We start from the raw sequence: 20,388 nt of genomic DNA, 5'->3' as shown, positions 1-20,388 counted from the left end.
AATCATATCTCCTCGATTAAGAAAGACTAGACTCTTCGGTAGATTTAAGCCACAAATTCAATCAACTTAGTTAAAAGATTATCCAGGAAAACAAAGAGACAGCTCCGTACAACTCACATTAGGCCAATGTTGTCATACGGGGCTGAGACGTGGATCCTGTACCCCATCAAATGTCACAAATTAATAGTCCGTTTACACGTGCATGTATTTACTGTTGATAGTAAGTAAAAGCCGACTCTTACATCTAAACACACCTCGTCTGCCGCACAGCCATAAATCAAACCTTCCAAGAATATCGATCCGGTTTTACATATGAAGATCGCGCAACCACGTAACCTTCAAAATGTGTAGATATTTGGATTCTGCGATCGGCGAGCCGGTATAGGAATGACCAATGCATAGGTGTTTGTAGGCATCCTGGCGTCTTCGACTCGCAGCCACAGACGCATGCAACTTGTCGATTGCAACAGATGTTTTTTTTCAAACTAAGAAATCGCATTCGACCAATCTGCGGAGCTCCATTTGATAACGTGTGTTTTGTGAATAACAATGACGTCACATCGACGTATTTGACACGTTGCAGACGAGGCGAGTTTTGATGTGAGAGCCGGCTTATTGTGCAAGTTGCAAGAACGCATACTTAGATCAAAAAGGTTCAGCGGCTTCTGAATCCTCACGCGATAGTGGAAACTTGTTCTGCTCCTGCGCAGTAGAATGATAGTGGCGTTCCTGCCGGAAAAAAATACACACCACACCGCACAGCGCATTTTGAAGTTTACCAATTTTCACAACCTACCAAATAGCACCATACAATGACAACATATCTCGCTTAACCGGATGGCTGCCAATAGCGTCTTAAGACGCGTGCTTTCCCGTGAACGGAACGCCGCTCATACAAAAATGACGTCTTCGGACGTTACGCTTTAAACGGGATTTTACTAATGTAAATCAATTATTTTAAACATACAAATATGTTAAACACACAACGACATATTATATTGGGAATATCGTCACATACTCAGAATTGGTTTTTACCACTTGAAATGTAAATTGATTTTTATTTTTTATTTTTGCAACAAAATTCGCAGCGTGCAAGGTAACATACACCTACCGGCAGTAAAAGGGTTAAGCTTGAAAAATGAGAAACAGCTATTATTGCGATGGTTTAATTTACACACTATTGGTGCCAGTAAATCCATGCACGTGTACAGGCGCTATAACCTTTTCGGCGCTCGCTTTTTTAAATTTACATGTTTAATTGCTCATTGCAATATAGAATCATCATTTGCGCATGTTTACATGCCTAGCAGTCTATGGGTTAATGGTGTTTTTTTTAGCGCAGGGTATTCAAAAAGATTCTTGAAGCAACCTTTACTGTACAGCGTCTGTAGTGAGCCAGATACTATGAATTTTATAAAAGTGCAGTCACCAACATAGCTGGATGAAGCAGAAAAGTCCTTCAGACTTTCAATGTGGCCAACTGGCGATCTGCGGCAAATGAGGTGAGATGATTGAGAATGATATTAGAAATGTAGCATCTTTGCATGTATGCAGTGAACCGTATCACAGTTCACCATGAGATGTTGCATCGGAAACAGATGGCCGTATAGTATTGAGATCAAATTAAAGTAAAAATAAAATACGTAATAAAAACCACAGAAATACAAAGGAAAGGCAGAAGAAATTAGGTAGTAAATTAGAAATATAATTATATCGTAAGTATATATTTATATTAAATGTACATAGTTGTACCAATCAATATTAAATTAATGTTCTTATTGAATTTAATATTTTTTTTTAAATAACCATGCCCTTGGTTTTTCGTAAAAGGTGGTCGGGAGTGTTAGTTACATTGATGTGCAGTTAATTTTATTATGTTCCTCCATTTATATCTTTAATTTTCTTTATGGCAAGAATTAAATATTTTGTGTAGTGTTCTTGTGTCGTTTTGTCGTTTAGTTTTTCATAAGGCTTTTGGAGGTCGATTTCATGGTTATGCTGTTCTGACAGTCCATCGCTCCTTTTCTAGTTTATAATATCTCTCGGTGAACTGTGCTGCGGTGAAATGTAAGAGGGCTCGCACATCAGAACTTGCCGCATGCGTCTTACGACGAATTCGTCGATGTGACGTCATCGTAAACCAAGAAACAAACGTTATCAAATGGAGCTTCGCAGATAGGCCGATGCAACTCGACGCTGCGACGATCCTGCATGCAACATGTCGCATTCTGCTACAGCCTGCATGTTGTATCTAAAAGAAGTCGACTCAGCGCAAGCGCACAGCCCGCGGCCATCGGCCATTTCTGTCTCTATCTCTGTCTACACTGTCATCTCGCTCATCGCTGGTCACCGCGTTTGACGTTTGTTCATACAATCAACACAATAAAAATGGCAGACGAGAGACTCTCCGATGCGGCGAATGTCGATATCGCTAGGCAGATGTGCGAGGTTTTATCAAGGAACACCGCCTGCCCGTTCTCGGAAGCTTTGATTTATGGCGGTTGGGCACACGAGGCGAGTTGTGATGTGCGAGCCAGCTAATACGTACAATTTACATGTAACCTTATGTAACTACATTGAGTAATAACTGCAAGTAGCCAGCATTTGGTAGGAATATTGAAGTGTTTTCTGTATGTAACCTAACCAATCAGCGGCCATGCTCTAAAAGAGCTAAAATATAATAAAAATTATCAACTATTTTTGTTAACAGTAAATTTGGTTTTTGGTCATATAATAATGCACATGGTTTAATTAAGGCATATCTCAAGTATATATAATTCGTGGGCGTACAGGCAGAAGTCACTAACTCCAAATACACTGTTCTGAGATAATCAATGTTTTGTGTTTTTGGTGTTCTTAAAATGATTGTAAAATCTTTATTTTTTGAGTTCTTCATTACTTTTATTTTTTTATATGTTCAATAATCTTATATCGTAACTTATGCCATTTAGGCAGCATTACTTTTTCAGTATAATGACATTAAAATCTCAATTTCGTCAAAACTGGAGTTAGTGACTTCTGCCTGTACGCACAAGATATAAAACTATGAAACAATAGTACTGAATCACTGGAAAAAAAAAAGGATTTTTATAAAAGATGGACACTTTTGTAAAATAGAATAGATTTTTTCTTATAAAGAATTCAGTAAACATTTTCACAATCTATGTTAAAATAATCAACTAAACATAATAAGGCACTAATTATATTATGATTCCAGCGACGGTGTCAGGCAAGGCGACACCATCTGACTTAACCTATCCACGTCTTCTCTTAAGAATCTGTTCACTGCACTCGATAGAGAAGACGGTGGAATCGCAACTCGTGGTGAATATCTTAAAGTCTAAGACCTGGTGGATCTCCGGTAGCGGACGCAGAAGCTCGCAATGGAGAGTCGTAAAGTAGGTTTTAAGATAAACGTCTCCGAAATATAAGTAATTGTAACCGGCTTTGCTGAACCAACGGAGATCCTGGCCAGTGGCATCTTTAATACGCATTATACAATATTATTTTTTTTCTATTATATATTGACTTAACATAACGTTACAGACTAGTTAATACTATCATATATGTATGTAAATTATAAAAAAATTTGGCGTTTTCTAAAACTATATAGCATATTTTTATAATAATATATCAAGAGGGGTCACAAGTGACAACTAAAAACATAAAAATGAACTACGCATATAAGCATGGAGATCGCGACCCCTCCGCAACAAGAAGACGCAAATCATTCGCACCGAGTTTCTTTAATCGGACCGTATAATGTGTGTTGACATCTGTCAAAATCTAAAGCTATGTTTTTAAGGCGACGTACACTCAGTATACATGTAACGCAGTAAAATTAAATTAACAATCATTTGCAAGTTCAAGGATGTAATTAATAAATTTGTTTAACACCGGACACTGTCACTGATCATTTGGCAGGATTTGAAACACCTCAGATAATGTAATTGGTAGAGTTATTTCGCACGACATACAGAAGCATAAGAACACATTTAGTTAGTTAGTCGTTAAGTGCACCATATCCGGAAATTTGTACGTAAACAGTTCACCGCAGGACACTTATTCATGCGCCGCTGTACGTGAAACATGAGTTCGTATAACATTTAATCAAATGACGAGTTCTTCATTGAACATTTCACCATGGAGTATATTTGTACATATACTACAACACGTGTAGATGTCTTTACTAGGTTAGGTTAGGGTTAATCTAATTGGAACGGTACTATTTGCAAACCATCGCCGCATTTTGTAAGATACCTACAAATGTATTCCACGGTGAAATGTTCAATGAAGAACTCGTCATTTGATAAAATGTTATACGAACTCATGTTTCACGTACTGCGGCACACGAATAAGTGTCCCACGATGAACTGCATACGTACAACTTTCATGTAACCTTAGTGCACAGATATTGTATGTCCAGTTTTGCCGAAATTGAGTTAACATACACAAAATGTTCGTCTGCATCATATCTTTATGCAGTAAAAATATTGTACGTCCAAATGGGATATTTTAGAAGATACTGTATCATTCAAATATGCAGTGTGTCCATTTCTCATGCATCTCAAATTTTAAAATTCGATTTTCTCAAAACATACTAAACTGGACATACACTATCTGTGCACTAAACCATCGACACATAAACATGCGATTGAACTATTTATCCACAATTTTTTTGTAATCTGAGGTTAATCAAAATGTATTTTCAGTAATAACTGTGATTTTCATGTCACCTTACGACGCATCTACATTGGTAACGCAACCGTCCCATATGCTATACATTTCTCTTTATGAAATAGCGACAATAAAAGAAAATATGAGAATACGCTATATTTTAGTTACCATGGTTACGCCGACATGCTTGGTTGTCATAATTTCATACGCCAAGTTAACAACCTAAGAAGGATAATACGAATGTAGTAATTAACAGGAAACAATAATTATTATTGAGATGTAGAGAATTCAATAGGTGCAAGTGACATAATTAAAAAATGAGTTGGGAGCAGTTGTAATACGTAACTACAGTCGAACTTGGTTATTACGATCACGGAAATAGCGAGTTCTCGGATGTAATGAGGAAACATTCGTTGACATTTTAGTTTATGATTTTCTCCATACATTTATTCACTTTTATAACAAAGTACTTTTCGGGTATACCGAGGAAAACTGTTAATGTGTCGATCGTTTAAAAACAACATTTTCGACCCTAAGCAATAAAATCCAAACGGGCAATTAACTAGACCGATGCCGCCGGGATCGGATTACGTTTATGACACTAGTTAAGACGTGTCTAAGTACCTAATTGGTGTTTTCGCCGACAACATTGAAAAAGTATCCACGGGTATGGTTGAAATTGGATGTAAAAAATCAAAGCTTTGTGAAGTCAGTAGGTACCTACCAGCGGCGGCGGCTTAGCACTTCATTATAATAAACAACTTCTATTGTAGTTTATGAATGCCATGCTTGTTTCGGGGATTTCTACGATGGTTTTTAGATTTTTTATGTTCTATGCTTAAATAGAATGTGGCGCGAAAAATGTTATATAACGAGTAATGCTTATAACGAGCCAATTCAGTCGGTCCCATCTTCCTCGTAATAACCAAGTTCGACTGTATTTATATGTGAAACAGGACGTTAGGCATCTAATAACAAAAAAGGAGAAGTTCACATCAAAATCTAACAAAAAATACATCCATATTCTCTATGTGGGATCACCCTAGTCAACAGGTGCTATTGTGGTCTCCAAATCCTTCTAAAGAACAAGGCTCTCTCAAGGAAAACCTAAACAACCTTATATAACACTCTTCAGTGCCCAATGTTTATGTATGGATCAGAATACTGGGCACTCAGCAAACATGATTAGAGAAATATGGATATCTTTGATTGGAGAGTTTTGAGAAGAATCTTTGGGGCTGTTCAATAAAGTGGCATTTGGAGTATAATGGAGGAGCTGTATACACTTTATGGGGGCGAAGAGATCATATGTCTATATACCAGCAAGACAGGCTATTTACGTAGCCCCCGACGCCAAGAGAAGATCTGGACGGCAGAAATTAAGATGGCTGGACAGTGCCACAGGAGATATAAGAATACTCGGCCAAAGCAACTGGAGAGTGTCGCCGCTGAATCGTCCAGGACGGAGGAAGTTTTTGAAGTAGGCCAAGACCCAAAGCTCTAAATCGCCCCGAAATTACATAAAAATATTGTTTAAAAATCCAACGATTTACATAATCCGATTTATTGAAAGTGATATAAATAGACTATTTTTTATATTGAGCATGCATAATTATTTAAAAACACCTTAGATATTATTATACTTAGCCAATGTGCTTGGCCAATTAAGTGACAAGCGTCCTATCTAATTACGACAAAAATTAATTGATTTACATATTGAAATGCTTATTAAATTGCGTTCAAATGCTACTTCGGTCTGTTGAGACATTTTAAGTCCCGCTTACTATCTCGCCGAACTAAAAGGACTCTTTACAAGACACTTGTAAAGCCAGTGCTCACCTACGCATCGGAAACCTGGACATTAACTCTGCGAAATGAACGAGCCCTGAACATCTTTGAAAGAAAAATTCTCCGCCGTATATATGGACCGATCAGGGATGGCACCAATTGGATGAGAAGATATAATGCTGAGCTCTACGGGCTGTACGAAGATTGCAGCGCAGTTCAATCAATTAAGATTGGGAGACTGCGATGGCTAGGTCATGTGCACCGTATGAATGACAATGAACCGGCAAAGAGAGTGATGTCCAGCAATCCAATAGAACGTAGAAGAAGAGGGAGGCCAAAGATTCGCTGGTTAGATGGAGCTGCCAGTGACTGCCGTATTCTGGGGGTACCAAACTGGAAAGCGGCCACACTGGATAGGGACAGGTGGAGGGAGCTGTTGGAGGAGGCCAGGACCTACACCGGGTTGTCGCGCCCCTGATGATGATGATGACATATTGAAATGCTTATTAAATTGCGTTAATTTTGGCTATGGGCTCTTATGTTTTAAATCTAGGCTATTAATTAATTAAGTGCCCTATTTACTAAAGCACATTGGCATCTGCGCATTTATTCTATACACAAGGCTGCAATCGAGGGTAGTTTTATTATATCTATGTATTGAGGTATTATAATTGTTGATTGTAATAAGTTAGCCCTCAAAACTGTCTATCTCGCTCTAAAAGTTAACATTGCCAAGAGGTGCTGTTAAAATATAGCACTTTTTGATAGTTCAGACAGTTAACTTATTGTAACAATTAACTGCCCCAATACATAAATTTGATAAACTACCTTTGATAACCGCACATAGCAGCCTTGTGTATAGAATAGATGCGCTGAGGTGTCTTCAAATTATGTATGATCAATATATAAGTAGATTCATATCGTTCAAGTTTGAAAATATGCCTGACACACAAAAATGTAATTTTCCACTAATATTGAATCGTGGACATGTCGGTTTTTGTTATTAGACGCATCATAAAAGTATTTTATTCCCAGCTTTGAAGTATATCCCATGAACATGATGTATAACAGGCATGTCCAATGCACCGGTGGATTGCTGGATGGATTTTGATCGAACACATCACGGGCCAATAGAAATCCCTCCCTCGCCCTGAAAAGAACCTCACCCCGAAAGGCTATCCCTCACCCTGCAGCGGTGCCATAAAAGCGACCTACGTGCTGCAGGTCTAACATGGCAGGAGGCGCCAAGAGTTGGCGATGGACCAAGGGAAGTGGCGCGAACTTGTGCTTGCCCTATGCCCCAATGCTGGGTCGTGACAGAGAGAAAGAAGAAGATCTTCTCTTTATAGAAGGTAAACCATTGCGCACTACCAGAAAATGCTATTCTGAAGACCACCGGCCGCCACTGATCCTCAGTTGTAATTCGGCACTTTAAGATCAAAGAAACATATCTCAATTTTTAACAATTTTAAGATACGTCCGGGAAGATATATTATCACGTTAAGTGACAAAGAAACTAATTAAAAAATTCAACGGATAAAAGATAATTCAATACGTCATATCTCTAGAAAACACTTTGTTAACGTCGGTGGAATGTAAATGTACTTTAGTTTCGTGCCTCCTGTAAAGTGGATAAAAATTAGATACGGTTGTTTTGATCCTGAGAGGTTGGAATAAAAGAAACACAATTGATAATTTATTGATTGTGTGAATTTAAAACTGTGTAAATACGCTTCCGGTTTTTTGACAAGTGCAGGCGATAATAGCGTGAAGTTTGCTACAAACGAATCTGACTTGCAGCTAACTTAATCAATTAACATCAGCGAGCGAGGGGTGGAGGTAGGCTGTTAAGATTCGACATAAATAGTGCCCACTAAAATTTCTCAGTCATATTTATTCGTATTCATTGAACTAAGAATGATGCTGTTTAGTTTTTAAAATTCAATTAAACTCTGCCTAAACCAAACCATAATAGTTTAGGTATGATATGGGCGATCTGACAAAAATACTGCACACTTATTTGTTTTCGTTGAATTAAGTATACATGATGTTGGTTAGTTTATTTAAAATTCATTAAGCCCTGCCTAAATCAAACCATAATCGATAAAAAATATTCTTCTATCTATAAAATAAATATTTTTGACTATTATCTACTATGGCTTGGATTAGGCAGGGTTTAATTGAATTTTAAAAGCTAACAAACACTACCTACACAATGTAGTCTTAGGTCAATGAAAATAAATATGTTTGACTAAAGTTTAGTGTGCATTATTTATGACAGATCTTAACAGCCTACCTCCACCCTTCTCCACTGTTAAACATAGTAACATTTTTCCGGCTTCACGTTCATATATTCAGCTCTATTGTCCCATATTTTCTTTACATGTTGCAAAATGCTTAAAATTAAATACAAATTAGTTTAGTTGACTAACTTAAATTTGGCTACATTACTGGATCAGTATAATATATGTAATATATATATATGTGTTTAATTATAATATAACAATAAAATGTATTGCTACATTGTCTTAGGCACGAGGGATTTAAAATACAATAATATTAAGGCAATCGTCATAGTAAATATTGAATTAATTGGATATTCAAATCCACAATTTTTTTTCGTTTACAGGTGGCTAGTGGTCCATATTCAGCACACAACACTGACGCAGAGTGAAAGGTGATGTCACCCCACATCGCGGGTGGAGAGAGATAGAATCTCTCAGCCGTCGGCAGTTAAAGCCGCATCTATTGTTTATTAAAATAATAATCACTAACAAGGCTTTTTCTGGATTATTAACCCTTGCGACACTTGATTGCATGATTTCACACTGTTTTATCGCTATCGTACTAGAACTAGTGTTTCCCAAACTGACACAATGGTACAACTCACTGGTGATATTATCGTGATGATAGATTACAAATGTTGACGATGAAGCTCGCGTCATAACTAGGGATTGCAATACCGGTTTTAAAAATCCAAAATACCGTAATTTTCGGCATTAAGAAAGCACACTCGTTTACATTTTTGAAAATCAATTATAAGTTATGTGCTGCTAAAATGCAAACATATTGAGAGAATCCAACAGAGGCGAAAAAATTATAAAACAAATTTCTTATATTTACATAAGTAATTGTCGCGATGAATTATCATAATATTACATATTTCGAAATATAAAACATTCGTGACAAAAATGTTCAATTATTATTCTATAATTATTGATGACTGTACAAGCGTTGAATTTAAGAAGCTTTTCCTGCAGCAGGACTTATTTGTACTTGATGAACTTTTGAGGGCTTTAGTTAAAATTATCAATATATTCAAATTATTTGTAAAAAATCACTAGTTCTACAATTATATCAATATATATTTTTAAATGTCAACATAATAAATGTAAGTTTTTGCTATAAAATAATATTTTAAAAAGATTTTAATAGCTATATTTATTGATAAGCATCTACTTCTGTTTTTTTTAATGTTTAAGAAATACCGGTATTCAATAAGAAGTACCGAAAAACCGGTATTCACATTTTCATTCGGTATTGCAATCCCTAGTCATAACTCACATTTTGTGATTCTAAAGGCATTAAGGTGATTCATCAGTGAAAAGGCAAATAATTTTCAACCATAGGCGCGACGAAATTTTGCACTCACTCCCATTCGGAGAGAGAATGTAGAGCTGGAAACACGTCATTTTGCTTCGTGATGGCGACGGCCATAATAATTCTTAAATCATGTAAAGATGACTTAAAACGTTACCCATTTGGACACATGTTGGATTTATAAGACAAATTATATTTGGTTTGACATACCTCATTTGCACCCGTGACCCGCAATCCGCGCATCGCCTAGCGACGATCTTTTTAGACCGTGTCTCAACTGAGGTATGGCCTTAATCTATATAAAGATAAATAGTTGTGAAAACAAAAATCACTTTAAAAACCATGTGAATATCGTTGACAAAGTTGACTGTCGGTGTCATAACTCACATTTTTCAATGAATAATGAGGTTGTTGTCATCAAGGCCTTTCTAACCAATCAAGGAGCTCTATTTTTCATAGTGTGCTGTGTGTCTGCAGCCTTAGGAGTATTAATATTTTTTTTCTAATCACAAAAAACTGGTGGTTTTTTGTGATTATCTCAAAACTCGGTTTATGGATTATGTGAGTTATGACTCTAGGCTCATATGTATCATAACTCAATGTCATCACATTGTATGGGGCAGAGGGGGTCTGATGCAATGTATTTGTGACAAGAAAATACAATGTCACAAACATAGTCATTTTTGCGAGTAAAATATTCCCTCAGAACATTATACGGAAGGTTACGAGAATGTGACGCAGCCAGAAAGATAAAATATTTTGTGACGATACGTGACAAGGGAGTGGACGGAGGGAAGCGGTTTATTTTCCAAAGTTAATTGAAAATTTTTCCTTATGCGTCAATTACATTGAGCTACTTTACGAGCTGTTTGTTGGTGAATTTAAAAGCGGGCGATTCAGCTACTGCGATTGTTATGACACACAAAACTTTCCATTCGCTGAGAAGCCACAAGCCAGCGAGTATTTTGACAGAACATAGTTCGTTTTTTTACCGGGAGGTTGCTACTGCGCTCTACTGCACAGACGCAGTAGGCCCACACGCCGTAGTGTAGCGTGTAAAGTTGACCGGCTATCAACTTTTTTCGGTAGAGTGTTTACAATCTGCTTGTTAACTTGTTCGATGATGACACTGGGCGACTTTACAGGCAGATTGTAAATTCGCCAACAAGCAGCTCAATATAATTGACGCATTAAGAGTCTGATTTGATTCAAGCCATCTTTTTAAGTCTTCTGCCCCTGCCAATCGAAAGATTTACTTCCTGATTCAGATCTAACCCAGCGTCTTACGTGGGCGAAGTCGATGCGAACACAATCGCAACACGGTTTGAAGCGATATAAAGCAATACGATGCGAAGCGGCAACATTGTCCAACGTTGCTAGTACCTGTCACCAGTCGGCCGGTCGGCATCGCACAACGGTTTCAAGGGCTTTATATTTCAAAACACATATATATTAAATACTATTAATTGATTATTATGTTTTAAATGTTTTCGATATAATATGCGTTAATTATGCTTCTATAGATATAATGCTTCACGATAGCCGCGCAAGCGAGGGAAAATTTTGACAACATCCTATACAACGAAATGTAAATTAAATAATAAAAGTAATTACTTGTAGAACCACTTATTTCCGCAACTGTCTCCCATTCACGGTGAGATAATAGACGATTATGATATCTTTTGTTTTTTTTGTACCACAAGGCAGGCGTTCTTGAATGGAACTGATTAAAATTTCTACATCTGACATGGTGAATGTATCATAAACGTCACTTTCGCCGCGTCCACTTCACGCAAAAATATCAAACCAACTGATCGCGTCGCTGAAGCTCCGCCACGCTTTGCAACGCTCGCCGGGTATTATCTGCACGTAGGCCACTAGAGGTGGCCTTGACTGTTTGATATTTTCATGCCGCGCCGCTTCGCGTTGCATTCACATTGACTTAAATATTATTATAGACTTAGACTTATAATAAAAAGTGAGTTTCTTTCTCACGTCAATGACATCAATACGTGAAATATATTTTTTTCAACACTGGCGGCAACACTGCATGAATCATTAACACGTCAAATATGTTTACAAAAAAAAGAATAACCATATAGGTGTTACAGTTTGAGAAACACTGTTCTAAGTAATACAAAAATGTAGAGCCATTTTTGTATATATTTTCCCATACGATAGTTTGGCCCATCCAACAATTTATTTCGACACAAAACTTATTTGTAAATCAAACACAATTGCACATTATTGTGGTGAAAAAAATTATAATAATACAATTATTATATTATACTCGACATTAAATAATCATTTAGTATCGAGTTTACGCCACTGTCGTGCTCCACCTAGGGAAGATGTTGGAACTAGTGTAAATATCCGGTCTCGTAACCATAGAAACTCGGTTCTTTGACACGGCATAAACAAATGAAAAAATTCCGCTGTCATAGTATATGAAATTCTTTGATTTAATTATTAACAATATGATCGTAATTCATATATTTTAAAGAATTAAATAAAGCATTAACCACAAATGAATTGATAACCTTAGAAATGCGAAAGCCAGTCGCCATGGACCAAGACTATGAAGCCGGGTTCAGTTTATTAGGTTTTGTCTTTTCTTGACTATTTACAGAACCGGTGGAATGGCGTGCTCAATTTAAAACTGACACAAAGTAACATGGATCTATATTCTCGTCGCTGAGGATTAGAAGTCGTCCACATATGATGTAGTTGCGAAGGGTAGTGGTGAAGGTACACAGGCACCATTAGTAACCGTCGGTTAGATTATGACTGAGGGAATCTACTCAGCGTTCATGGGATTTTCCGGAAATGACAAATTGTTCAACAAGCTCGGCCAATATCCAAACGGAAACCATTTGGAACATTCAGCAGGTATTCGACTAGGATACCATGGGACAGCGGCAAAGGGTGAAGATAGGCTGTGAAGATCCGACATAAATAGTGCATACTACACTTTGTCAGTCATACGTATTTGTTTTCATTGAACTAAGAATACGAATTGCAGATGGTGTTACATAATTGGTTTTTAAAATTCAATTAAACCCTACCTAAAACAAACCATAATGGATAAAATAATATCTAAAATTATGGTTATTGGTGATATTTTAGATATTTTATAGATAGGAAAATATTTTTTATATCTATTATGGTTTGGTTCAGCAGGGTGTAATTGAGTTTTAAAGTCAATGAAAACAAATAAGTATGATTGACAAATTGTGCACTATTTCTGTCGAATCTTCACAGCCTACCTCCGCCTTCGCCGCTGCTGTGGGAGACATGTAAATTAATGAAAGGTACAGCCGGTTTAACTTCTTGAGCAGACATCGTTTCATTCGTAGATTTAAAAAGTATTATAAAGTTGGGGAGAGGTGTTCTAATCTACGCTTTTCCTTGCTTACTTGTCTAACTGTGGAGATTGGTTTTTTTTGACACAGAAACCAGACATATACACCGTTTCTGGAGACGATCACATATATTGAATATAAACTACATTGAAATCTTGAAGCCAGACTGGAACAAAACGTACGATTGTTTTTAGCGGGTTATAAAAATCATCAAATCGCAGTCGGCGGTAGCTACGACCTATTTTTACCGTGACGCTGCTTGTGTTTGTCAAGGTTGCTCGCACGATTGCAACGGAAGTGGCAAATCTCACACTCGAAAGGCTTTTCCCCCGTGTGGACGATCCTGTGACGGTTCAAGCTGATCACGTGTTTCGTACGGAAGGAGCAGATCTCGCAGCTGTACAGTTTCTCCCCGCTGTGTTCTTCCAGGATATGCAGTCGGAGTTTACTCGGCAGCCGGCATTTAAACGGACAGACATCGCACGAAAAACGCATCAACGCTCCGTGCACGCTCTTATGACGTTCCAAAATACCTCTCTGATTGCACCGAAACTCGCAAATATTACAAGAGAAAGTTTTATTCTTCGCATGTGTCAAATTGTGCTCGTCCATCGCGTGGGAATCGACACATTTATAAGTGCAAACTTCGCACGACAGTAAATTGTCGACGTTGTGGATTAACATGTGCGTTTTTAAATGATACACGTGTTTGAACTGCGCGTGGCATATGGTGCAGTCGTACTGTGTGAATTCTGCGTGCATTACGAGCTTGTGCTGGTTCAGTTCGTTCAGATTTTTACTCGCATGCTTGCATTTGTCACAGTGGAGTAGATTGTCAGCATGCTCTGTCGATTTGTGCTTGCGTAAACTGCAGAGACTCTTGAATTTTAGGTAGCAAATATCGCAAGACGGCTGGCTCATTATCGGCACGATCGAATCATTTTTTATAACAGTCGTATTAACAGTTGAATCGTTAACGACTGAGTCAATTTTTCCATTCGAATCGTTTTCAGTTTTTACAATCGATTCGGTCTTTATGTTTGATTCGTTGCTCGCGACGGAGTTGTTAATGATTAGATTCGAATCAAGCGTTACTTTTCCTGTCAATATGTCCGAAACGAAATTTTTCACATCATTTTCAGTTATGTTGTCTTCTTCATTTTTGATTGCGTCATTTTGCTGTGGAGATTCAATGTGGTTGTCACCATTTTGGAAGCTGAAGTTCTGAAAAGTAGGAAAACATTACAAATTAACAGTTGTTTTCTACTAACGAATAGAGAGCCAGCATTCAACTTTTCTGTGTGATGTTTTACTGATAAATGCCGCAGCATAGTGATACCCGAAGGCACTAAACAATCACAAGGACGCCCTAAAACACACCGGATAGATCAATGACATTAATATGGACGTATCATCTGGGAATAAAAATGACACTCACTTTTTTGTCGGGTCTGCCGAATGGCATAATCTGTTCTAACGCCATTACAATAAAGGTGATATTGCTATAAATTCCCGATGCTTTTAGTCGGGTCTGCCGAACGGTTCGGTTCGAACGGGTTCGCTCAAATGAACATTGACACTAGAAACACTATTCTAACGCCATTACAATAAAGGTGATATTGATATAAATTCTCGATGCGTGATATCGCATAATGGAAATTGCGTGACGTCTACCTATACATGTGCGAATGTCGCTGTGCGTGAATTTAATTGCTAGCTACTGTATTGAGTGCGTTGTCCATTAATAATGTCATTGGGATAGATGAACTTATTAAGTTTTGCCGATATACAGGTACAGAAGAATTCGGTACAAGTCGGTTACGGGGAAGCCAGCGGCAAACACATTTTGAAAATAGCCGATATACTGGATTACCTTTTAGGTTGGGTTAGTTTAGGTTAGGTTAGTGATACACCCCTGTTACAGGCGGGCTTCTCCCGGTGTAAAATAATCATTTAGTAGCTATAAGTCGAAACGTAACCCTGACCTCTAGAAACGGCTTCATAAAACATCTAATCTGATTCCTTGCTCAACCACGTAAGTATTTTTTATTCATAAGTAAAGGCCTTCGTCCGGTGTGTGAAAATCACATATTGGGCGGAGGTGTAATTAAGATACATTTAATTTAATTTAAAAAGTATAATTGATAATGGATGAAAGAGATAATTTTAAGACTAAATATAAGTATTCATATAATAAATTTTGCCGCGCTTGCCGGCAACGTTCAAATTTCCACGCGCCTGCGCCGGGGTGGTCCTCGTGATTCGTCAAAGCAAAAACATCACGCGATAAAATTTGGCCAATCACGAGAGTCCTTTTTGCTGAACGGCGTGGGTACGCGAGATTTGAAAAAGAGAAAAAAGTTAGTGAGCGTCCGGTTTTCAAACGATACGGACTGACGACTGTAACTGTAAAAACTACAAAATAACCTTTTCAAACTCAAGATTAAAATATATAATACCAAGTTACACACAAGAAAGACTTAGTGTTTTATTTAACCACAAACATAAATATATCGAATGAATCCGGGGTTCGATGGACACCTGAGCTAGCCGCTGGAACCCCGGGTATCTCATTAGGTTTTCATTCTTGAATTTTGACGATTAGCGCGGTTCCCACCTGGCTTCCCATAACCGACTTGGGTAATTGTGCCGCAGATGCCGTCATGAGCTTTTATAATATTTTTTTACGATAACACTTTATTCCATGTAGACAATTATAATAAATACCTTTTTCTGTCTTTGATCCAATAATTGTTAATTTAAAATTTGACGTTTTCATACATTTTGATGCATCATTATCACAAACTACGATTATATTAGGTAATATTAGGTTAGGTTAGGTTAGGTCAGGTTTGGTTTTCTCTAAAAAGAAAGTTATAAAATCTCATGACGGCAGCTGTGGCACATTTACCCCGACTAGTACCGATAATTCATATAGCACTGACTATTGTTATTTTGTTTGACATGGTTTTTAAAAAACTTCTGAACATTTAATAAAACGGAAAAACAATAAAATGTTCAATAATAAACAAGGAAATACATATATCTTTCAAAAGATTCATATTTAGTTTTATTCATTACACGTTTGTTATGAAATAACGCGTCTCAAAGCCCTGTGTATTTTTTACGATTCGGTCAAGCTTCCATTTAATTTACAACGAATTCGCTGTTGTAGGAAGGTGTATAATTTGCATTGAATATGTTAGTCGATGTGCGTAAGTACCTCTCCGTATTGGCGTTGTCCGTTTAGACCGGGTTTCATTTGTTTTAGCAGTGGTCGCTGACCGCCGCGTTCTTCTGTCAACATTGGGTTGTGCGATGTGTTTTCGCTGTTACTGACGCAATTCCCGCCTCTCGCGTGTCCATTTAAAACAGTCGCGACGCTTTGCTGTGAGCTTTTACCGTCCATATCGCGTTGTCATCGAACTGGCGGAGACAGATGCGTTGTTTTTGTGCAATTTGTTATGACTTTCGCACGTGCGTAGAATTTTTATACGGGGAATAGACGTCAAACACAAAAACTCGGCTATCGCACAATTCATAGACAAAGGGGTTACATAATATTACCACACAGAAAAAATTGGAATACCATAAACAAAATAATTTATAATACACGATGTTTGTATTAATTTTGAATAATTCAAATTATTTAAATTTTGATTATCAAAACATGACAAAAAAACAAAATATTAAATAGACAGGTAAATTGGCAGCTGTTTTTTTAATGACTTTAAACAAAAAATCTATACATTTTCAACCGCAGACAACTCTCGACAATATACTATAATTTTTGAAAGCAAGCACTAGGTAGGTACACACTGACAATTATTATTATTCTATGAGGTTCGTATCATTCAACCTGAATTGGACACAAAATCAAATGGTACCGTTAGATTTGTTGGATTTGTGTCTGTTTGGTAGAATGTCCACGGAAACGCTTTTCTGACGACTAATTAGTGTTAGAAGTACTTAAAAAAACGGTACTTAAAATTAATTCAATCATTTTTTTCCATAAAGCGGCAACTCCAACGTCACAACGCCACAAACAAACTTCGCAACTTATTAATTCAGCCACATCTCGAAATGACGCAGTTCGATGTCCAGCAAACCAAAGTAATATGAGTAAATGATTAGTAGCGCTGTTCTATTATTGCCGCCTCTGTTCTGGGTTGGAAAATAAAAAAGAATTTTGAAATCGTTCCGTGAGATCTGCATGCACATTTCTAGAAACGCGAAAATGCATCATGGACTGCCTGTCCGTGTACCTACCTACTCTGCAACAGTATCTCCTCAATAGTTTTCATTTTACTTATTGATAATGGGCTGAAAGTCTTCCAGCATGAAATAATCATCATCAGACGAATCTTCCGACGACGATTCAAAAAATAGTGGGATACATTGAAGTAAATCCATTGTATTGAAAAACAAAAATAGAAAGTAGGTACATAGGTACTTTATAAATTTAATCATCATCATCAGGGGCGTGACAACCCGGTGTGGGTCCTGGCCTCCTCCAACAGCTCCCTCCACCTGTCCCTATCCAGTGTGGCCGCTTTCCAATTTGGTACCCTCAGAATACGGCAGTCACTGGCAGCTAGCTCCATCCAACCAACTAATCTTTGGCCGCCCTCTTCTTCTACGTCCTATTGGATTGCTGGACATCTTATTATAAATTTAATAACGCTCATGTAATTAATATAAGATTACACAAATCAAACTTTGCGAAGTCATGTAGGTTTATAGGTAGGTAGCTAGCTAACTCAATCTAAATTATTAATATTAACATCTCACGATGATCTTGCACATGCCGGAGAATGCTGTATTTAGCACGTTGATTTTCCTTAACGGCCCACGTGCTCGTCGTAGGTCAAAATTGAGTTTTTATTGTATTTTCAAACCATGATCCTGGACACTCCTTAAACGTTGTAGATAATCTATTTATATAATTTTGAAGCCTTATTATCCTTTATAGTTATTTTAAACATTTGATGACTGCATAAAGTATTTTTGTTACATAAAATAGTATTCTTTTAAACCTCTCGCTCTAATGTTTTAGAATATAGTCATATTTCGGTAGATAACTGTGCAGTGGTGTTAAGATTTTTTACATTTATTAATTTTTAAACGCATTTATGAAACCATTAGTATAATTTATGACGAGATAATTTTTGTAAAATATTCACGATAAAAAATTATATTGATAATCTCTGTGATCCCAAATTTGACAAGAATTATGCATTTTATTATTCAAAAAATCGGCAGGATTAACACATTTGAAGATGATTCTAAATATACTTATTATAAGCTATGTCTTTGACCATTCAAGTGTGATAAACATTTTATGAATAATGATTGCTTTATAATAATTATTGACCTAAGAATAAGGTAGTGTTTGTTTCAAATACTAAATATAAAAATAACTATAAAGGATAATAAGGCTTCAAATTATACAAATAGATTATCTACAACGTTTAAGGAGTGTCCAGGATCATGGTTTGAAAATACAATAAAAACCCAATTTTGACCTTCGACGAGCATGTCCCACCTTAATCCTACAAAATATAATATTAAGTCAAATGTCGAGAAAATAACAAACGAAATATTTGTAGAAAATCTTAGATCGATATCGTTTTCAGGTTATGTATACTTTTTAATTATTTCCCGTTTGACAGATCGTCTTAGTCTATGAACCGTCCCAATCGGTTTGACGTTTCATGTCAAACTATTTCTGATGGTCCGAGAACGGTTTGATTTTCAATGATACACTGAACCAAACGTCAAGTTTCAAACCATTTCCGGTGTATTTTTTACTCATACAATTTGTACGTATATTGTCTATGGTTTAGTTTGATTTGTTTGATTCTGGCTGAATGATTCGAACCTATAGTAGGTACTTAAATTATTATTACAATAAAAGAAGAGAAAGATCTTATTACCTACCTAACTAAATGATCAAAGTGTGTATTTGCCATTGGTGAATATGCATAGCACCCGGAGATGCCGAAAGGCAAAATACGGGACGCAAAAAGTTATTCAAACGGAACAGTACGTAACCTAAAAAACTTAAATCAATTAGAATTTAAATTCGAATTCCATCAAGTACCCTCGGTCGATAGTATTAATTAGATTTTATATTATTGGATAATAATATATGAAACGATATTAGGAAATCAGGTTTAGAATTAAATGACTTTTCTGTTCATATTATGTTGTGGATGGTTACTTAACTGGTGAAATGGTTCATTAGCCTGTACAATATCACTTATAAGCTCCGCACTATCTATACCTACCTACTTTAAGATATTTTTGCATAAATAAATAGGTACCTACCACAAATGCACCAAACACGCGCGGCAAACGGTTTGAGATACCCGCTCTTCGCTCGTTGTATCGCGTGTTACCCGCGCTAGCACCCGCGCCCGCGCATTAGTCTACGGACATTTTTATCCCGCTTTTCGTTCACGCGCCCGCCCGTTGACTGCCGTGCCAGTGTTGCCAAGTCAAAATTAAAATTTCAGTCGATTTTAACAAAAATTTCAGTAGATTTAGGAAAATGGTAGGTATATTAGATATGGATATTGTCACCTCCGGAAGGATGGGGGGGGGCGTAGTACGCGCGGACCGACGCGGAATGATGCAATGTCTAGGTTAGGTTTGCTGACTTCTCCTTTCGGGGACATGCGGGTTTTATTGACAACGCGGATCTACAGAGGAAACAGGGCTTTTTATTTTCGGAATATCTTTAGTCTAGAATACAGCGCATAAAACATAATTTTAACAATTTAAATAATTCACGGAGGTGCGTCGGCTCTGAGCGGCCGACGCGAGGGAGAGAGAACAACGAATCCATCTCTCTCGCAATCTCGCTTGAAACGACCGGGTGATATCTTGCGCATGCGTCGGCGCGTGCTGGCTGAACCATCTGTCACTGCGCACCCCAGAAATAGATTCGACTGCGCAG

The 20,388-nt window shown here is 37.2% G+C and overlaps 1 protein-coding gene and 3 long non-coding RNA genes across 4 annotated transcripts; 2 read left to right on the top strand and 2 right to left on the bottom strand.

The window, feature by feature from the left end:
- The first annotated feature begins 1,072 nt into the window (after positions 1-1,072).
- Positions 1,073-2,822, top strand: LOC147076655 (uncharacterized). Its single transcript, XR_015069352.1, has 2 exons — positions 1,073-2,067; positions 2,538-2,822. It is a non-coding gene; the product is annotated as an uncharacterized LOC147076655 (long non-coding RNA).
- Positions 2,823-3,514: 692 nt separating this feature from the next.
- LOC147076654 (uncharacterized) lies at positions 3,515-7,778 on the bottom strand. The gene is made up of 3 exons (XR_015069353.1): positions 5,614-7,778; positions 4,643-5,022; positions 3,515-4,061 (listed from the first exon to the last, which is right to left on the bottom strand). It is a non-coding gene; the product is annotated as an uncharacterized LOC147076654 (long non-coding RNA).
- A 1,307-nt stretch (positions 7,779-9,085) lies between these two features.
- On the top strand, positions 9,086-12,706 carry LOC147076653 (uncharacterized). Its single transcript, XR_015069351.1, has 3 exons — positions 9,086-10,065; positions 10,331-11,111; positions 11,261-12,706. It is a non-coding gene; the product is annotated as an uncharacterized LOC147076653 (long non-coding RNA).
- Positions 12,707-13,227: 521 nt separating this feature from the next.
- LOC147076652 (uncharacterized) lies at positions 13,228-16,973 on the bottom strand. The gene is made up of 2 exons (XM_085940399.1): positions 16,651-16,973; positions 13,228-14,651 (listed from the first exon to the last, which is right to left on the bottom strand). The coding sequence occupies exons 1-2, from the start codon at positions 16,834-16,836 to the stop codon at positions 13,659-13,661; spliced, it is 1,179 nt and encodes a 392-aa protein (XP_085796525.1). The 5' UTR covers positions 16,837-16,973; the 3' UTR covers positions 13,228-13,658.
- Positions 16,974-20,388: the final 3,415 nt, after the last annotated feature.

Source organism: Rhyacophila brunnea, unplaced genomic scaffold (genome assembly GCF_057557595.1).
Source record: "Rhyacophila brunnea isolate RB1 unplaced genomic scaffold, BYU_Rbru_1.0 scaffold_13, whole genome shotgun sequence".
In the NCBI taxonomy this organism is placed as follows: Eukaryota; Metazoa; Arthropoda; class Insecta; order Trichoptera; family Rhyacophilidae; genus Rhyacophila; species Rhyacophila brunnea.
Note: the sequence above shows the minus strand (reverse complement) of the source record. Positions and strands in the feature narration are given on the sequence as shown.